Genomic DNA, 6,000 nt, shown 5'->3' with positions numbered 1-6,000 from the left:
CCTGCCATTCCTTACACTCTGTATCCATTTCAGGTCTTCAATGCAACCTCTCTAGAATCCCTAACTTCACAGATTTCCTCTTTTTTATTTGAAAATTCATTACATACACTGTTTTACAAAATACAAAATTTCTTCATGAAAGCATCATCAGTGTGGCAAATATAAACCACTGCAACAATGTCTTCTTCTGTGACATTAAACAAAACTCTCTTTCTGTTTATGGCAAATTATTTTATTTTATAGAAGAAATACTTTCAAATAATACAAAAATGACACAATCATACAGAACTGTGACAAAAACGAGAGATGAATACTGACTATGATAACTCATTACCACATCAAGACAGAACTCATTACAGCAGTCAGAATCACGGACTCACAAGATAAACTGACGATGTCTCCAAGCAGTCACTAATTAAAAACACCAGCTGAACCCCCTCCTAAGAGGTAAGCCACCAGACATTGCCCCTTTGTTACACAGTCACAGAACAATTTAGGGTGGAAGCGAGGTCCCTATGGCAGCCCCTGCTCAAAGTGGGTTTAACACAACCAAGCTGCTCTGGGCCATGCCCAGTCAAATCCTCAACACCTCCATGGGCAGAGACCTCATAACCTTTCTGGGCAAGCTCTTCCAGGACTGGAACACCCTCATGAAAACAGAGTGTTGTCTATTCTTAGTACACAGCAAGTATTTCTGGTATCACCACATGGTAACTTTGGATAAATACTACTATGTAAGGGTCTCCACTGAACACGAGACGTGAAATTCCGACCAACTGATCTTTTCAAGTAACAAGCACTTGAAAGCTTGCTGTCCCTAGACTTTTACCCAAGCACTAGCAATTTCTTACATGATTTACTTGGCTTTTATCTGCATAGTTTCTGAATAGCTCTAGTTCAGCCCAAGGAACCCAATATACACCCATCAAAACTTAACTGGCAAAAAGAGAGACTTCAGAATGGTTAGCATGATAAACGCTAACCATACTTTAATTTCATACGTATTGCTACACCACCAGATCACTTGATGTCTGTAATGATTATAGGCTATACCAGGCCTGTAGTAGCTTAAAATTAAATGTCTTTGCTTAAAACGTCTTTTACCAGCCCCCACCCCATCCCCTCCAGTATTTTTGGTCTCAGCCTGGACAAATAAAAGCAATTCAGTTTCACTTTCAGATTTTCCTGATCTTTGACAAACTAACAGATTATAAGCTCTTGAAACTCACATAGACGACTTACAAAATATTTTAAAATATTCCCATTGGTCAGAGGTTTTGATAAGTTTAGTTTTTGACTGTTGCTTTGGTTTCCTGACATACAGAAATTTGGAGTCAATTTGACCTGGGCATAATGAAAAGACATCGTGATCATCCTTCTAAGCAATTCCAGCAATTTGCGAAGTTAGTCTTGTGTTGGGCACCTCTCTGTGTAGGTATAATTAGAAAAATATGAGAAACTATTATAGTAGCTTAGTAAAGAAGTATTTTTACATACTTGCAGGATGCAAGGACACAAAACTGGCATTCTCGGGAATTTAGGGTGACAGTCTTTCATTACAATGAATGGTTACAAGAAAAGTATTTCTCACCACATTTCTGCTGGTCCAACTATCAATCAAGTGATCTATATCTTCCAGAATTATACACCTCCTTCCTGGAAAGTGTCACTGTACAACAGAACTCACATGTAGTAACCTCACAGCAAATCCATTAGGATTAACATGTGCTTAAGCACCCTTACTTATTGCAGCTGCTTTCTGAAATTAGCACGTGTTTTCCTGAATCAGATCAGAATCTTTAAAACTGTAGAAGTTGCTATATTCCTTTAGCAGTTTTTCCATACAGCTAGCTCACAGTGCTCTTTTAACTACCTTTCCCTTAAATAGCAAAACAAAGACCTGTCACCCTTTTCCTTCCTCCGTTTAAATTGAGAATCTAGTTAAGAATATAAAGATATTTTAGACAAAACTGAAATGAAAACAATCTATTAGTGCACAGTAAGAACATGCAAATGAATTCTGCAATGTTTAACATCACTTCTAATCAGTGTTAAACACATTGCAGGTGATAATATTTTGCTATAACACAGACAGTGCTAAAGGATACAATATACATAATAAGCTACAGATAATAAAGCTGAAAAAAGTGACAATTTTAGAACACAGTATTTTCATTTCAGGTATCAGAAACAAAACCAGCTCAATGGTTCCATTCTACTGTATGACAAATACTGAAGAACAAAATTTCAGTCTTAAAATACATCTTAAAGTAGGTATTTTCCTTCAAGGAAAAAAGGCACTATAAATAAATTACACTACAGTGAATTTGCCTGAACTCACTTTGTTTCTGTCTTCCAGCCTTTAAGTCAAATAAAACAGCATAAAAACTGTACACGCTCTTAACAGGATAGTCGATCTTTTATAAAATAAGTTGTCTTCAGAGATGTCAATTTCACAACAAGGAAAAACCAAGCCTTGTTGCAGTCGCTATTATAAAATATATATATGTATATATATTTATATATATGGTTTTGTTTACTTTTACTTTTTTTACTTTTTTATTTTTTACAAAACGTGTATATTAGCTTTTGCACTTTTTTTTTTTTTTTTTAAAGAAACTTGGCTAATCTAATAACTTCATTAAAATAAAAGCGATAAATACTTCATGTTTACAATGCAACATGTCATACATCATCAGCTGGCAGAGGAGGTATGTTAATCCTTGGTCTTGTAAAAAATGCTATCTTCTCTCTGTGACCAAAAAAGATGAAAAGAAAGTCAAATATATGCCTCAAATAAAATAAAATTAAATATATCCCACACCCCTGCAAGAACATCATTTTTTTACTCTGATTAGTGGTTATTATTTGTTACACGTTGAACTGTGGGATTACGTGAATATGAGAAACAACTCCTCACTGCGTGCTTTTGGAGGCACTCCCTTGAACACAACTACTGTTTTTGAAAATTTAGGTGGCAGCTTTATACAACTTATTGGACATCAATTATAGTTCACTGTAAAAGGGTTTCACGGGACTAGCCCTGCGTTAAGTCCCCTCTGCAATGCAAAGTTCACCTTCTACATTTTTCAATAGTGCCGAGAACAACAAAACTGATGGCATTTTCATCTTTTTGCTTCTTTATTGAGAAGCAATATTCTTTAACTGTCATAAGAAATGGATGTGTGCGTACAAGGGGCAAGAATTTAAACAAGCAAGTTATCATTTGATTCATTTTACTGCATCTCTCTCATCTCATCAATTCCCCACATAATTTTATCTCAGTAGCCAAAGCAAATGAATCCTATTCTATTAACAGAAATATAAGATGCAAAAGCAATGCTAGAATTTTTATTCCTCTTATTTCCTCTCCACATCTGTGAGGAAGACCTTTCCCTTTCCAATACAGTTCATTAAAGGATAGACAACTTTTGCATTTTATTTAAGTATGCCCTGCAAACAACTTCTAAAAATCGGAACACTGACAGCAGAATATAAAATTGTAGCTGAGCTTTCCCCCGCAGCTACACTGCACTAGTATTTCTTCATTCCTTACTCCTAATGTTATTCTACTAAAAAAAAAAAAAGGAAAAAAATAATGCTAAAATAATAAAATCTTCCTGTGAAATGCCCATTATCAATGGCACCTGTACACAAACTAAAGCTAAGAGAGGACACATACTATGCAAACACAGATGAAATAGGAAATAAAACACAAAGAAGAGGCTTAAAAGAAAGCTGGAATATTACTGAGTAATTTTCAGGGAGAGAGTGTTCCTAGTAATGCATATGTATTACACTAAACAAACTATGTAGGCCTACAGGCTAGCACTGAAGACCTGACAAATCATCTGAACTTAATAGTAACCAGGCTAAGTTGAAAGAATCACCTAAAGGTATGTTGTGTACACTTGAAGAATTTTTTTCCTCATGTGTTTTACAATTGTAACACTCCAACTTTACCATATCTCTGCCTCTTTGTACTACAAGTGATTCAAAGGAAACTCATGTGCCCAAATCAGTATGTGGTTAAAAATTACTGGTTATATACAAGACACACAGTATTTTAGCTAAATGTTTCAGAGAGCTTTAACCTACGTAATGAACTATTGTTACACTAGTTCAGTACACATTACCACTTACCTAAAAGTCTGCACCTGAATAGGCTCCTTCTGATTTTGCCCACGCAACTGGTAGATTTCTTTTGACGCTTTCTTTAGCATCTTTTCAGCTGCTTGTTCTTGGTGATGTTCATATTTGGTCTGTCTTGTCTGAAAATGAGAAAAAATATAATGCCAAAAGTTATCATGTGAATAAATACAATACAAGACTACCCAGGTTAAAATGGTGGATTGTTACCACTCATCCCAGTAAAACCACACCAGTATATTATCTTAAATAACTAAGATCATAAATGTAAATGAATGAATATAAATGAGAATGAATATAAATGAATGAATATAAATGAAGGAGACTGATACTATTGTTTAATTTCTTAATCTATATATGGAAGCAACTCTAGTTATTTTGAAATTTTGTAAAAAAAAAAGCTCCTTAGAGATTTTTCTACAATCAAAAAGTTTTGAAATGAGAAGTTTCTGAAAATGTTGACTACTCATCTAATGTTAGCTTACCTGCCTCTCCGCTTCCTTCAACAAATTTCGGAATCGCTCATCCCGAAGGACCCAGTGGGGTAGATCTGTCTGCCCTCTGAGTTGAGCATCTTCCAGACGCTGTCTCAACTCTCTTAAGACACATATCTCCTCGTTCAGCTGTCTCTGTCTAGTTCGGGATGCCTGGAGATCCAGCTCCAGGTCTAAGGACGTTCTTGCCATAAGCTCAGCCAAAGATGATCTGCAGGACTGCTGAATTATTTGGATTCAAATAAAATGCACAGAATGTTATTCTCAACATGGTACATGGTATACTGGCCTATTTTTAGCTACAAAGGGCATGCATTTTATTTTATTTATGTACTCTACAAAAAGTGTTTTTTTTTTGACACAGTTTTAGAGAGGTTATTTGTACCCCATAGTGAAAGGTTAACTAGCTGTAAGGGTTTTCTGTACAAAACACAGCTTTGTTCAATTAATACTTTTTACTACATTCCTTTACAGTCTACTCTTAGCTTATAAATAATTAACTAATTTAATTTTATGGACTGAACTCTTACGTAATGATGACAATAAAAGGGATATAACACGAAGAACTCATAACTGAATCGCGATGCTAGAAAACAGTGCACGGTGCAACAGATTTCCCTTAATGAAATTTATTCAGTATTGGCTTTTAGATATGTTCCGAAACAAAATGGGAGGCATGCTCGTCTACTTACATACATAAACAAGAGAATAACTTCTGCTTACCAGGCTAAACCATATGACGTTTACCTACATGATTTATCTACAGGTAACACCTTACCTGTCCTTCTCTACCCACCTGTTCTGCAGGGTGGGAAGAAAAAGGAGAACTTAACCTATTTATTCCTCAAATACTGCTGTTTGTAGGCTGCATGGGAGGGTAGCAAGATGTTTTCCCACTATTCACACTTCTGCAGGCCTGCACCCTGCATCATAAACTAGATTTTAAAGATTTAACAAAGTTTACATCTAAATCAATACAAATCCAGTGGCTAGTTGTTGTCTGCCACACCTTGTTTTTTCCTCAGCAATTGTTCAAAACAGTATTTCACTTCTGTGTCTTTCACCTTAAAAAATAAAAAGAAACAAAACAACCCCTCACACTAATTACATAACAGAACACTCATATATTTCCTAAAAACATCACAGTTTACGTTTATACCAAAGCTTTAGATGTCTACCAGTGCCACTGTTCTAGCAACTTAAGTAAAAAAAAAGATTTCCTAGCTATACCTGCTTATACCGTAGAGTACGCCTCTCCAAGGTATTCCGGACAAAAGGTGATTTCCTTGGCAGAGTTGAGCTGTCACTGTCACTGCGATACAGCTGAGTAGAAAAGATATTGAAAATAAAGGTTGTT

General features: G+C 35.5%; 1 protein-coding gene across 3 annotated transcripts in view; it reads right to left on the bottom strand.

Moving 5' to 3' along the window:
• Positions 1-227: 227 nt before the first annotated feature.
• The window catches only part of WWC3 (WWC family member 3), a gene marked incomplete at its 5' end in the record, with an annotated part of 102,407 nt that continues 96,634 nt past the window's right edge, over positions 228-6,000 (bottom strand). For 2 of the 3 annotated variants that reach the window (XM_084301200.1, XM_084301202.1), the window contains 4 exons: positions 228-2,752; positions 4,144-4,271; positions 4,635-4,865; positions 5,874-5,966. In XM_084301200.1, the coding sequence (XP_084157326.1) occupies positions 2,686-2,752; positions 4,144-4,271; positions 4,635-4,865; positions 5,874-5,966 (519 nt within the window). In that variant the 3' untranslated portion in view covers positions 228-2,685. The remainder of the gene's footprint in view (positions 2,753-4,143; positions 4,272-4,634; positions 4,866-5,873; positions 5,967-6,000) is intronic. The other variant, XM_084301201.1, reaches the window with a different exon arrangement.

This window comes from Netta rufina (assembly GCF_964035555.1).
Source record: "Netta rufina genome assembly, chromosome: 1".
Taxonomy (NCBI): domain Eukaryota; kingdom Metazoa; phylum Chordata; class Aves; order Anseriformes; family Anatidae; genus Netta; species Netta rufina.
Note: the sequence above shows the minus strand (reverse complement) of the source record. Positions and strands in the feature narration are given on the sequence as shown.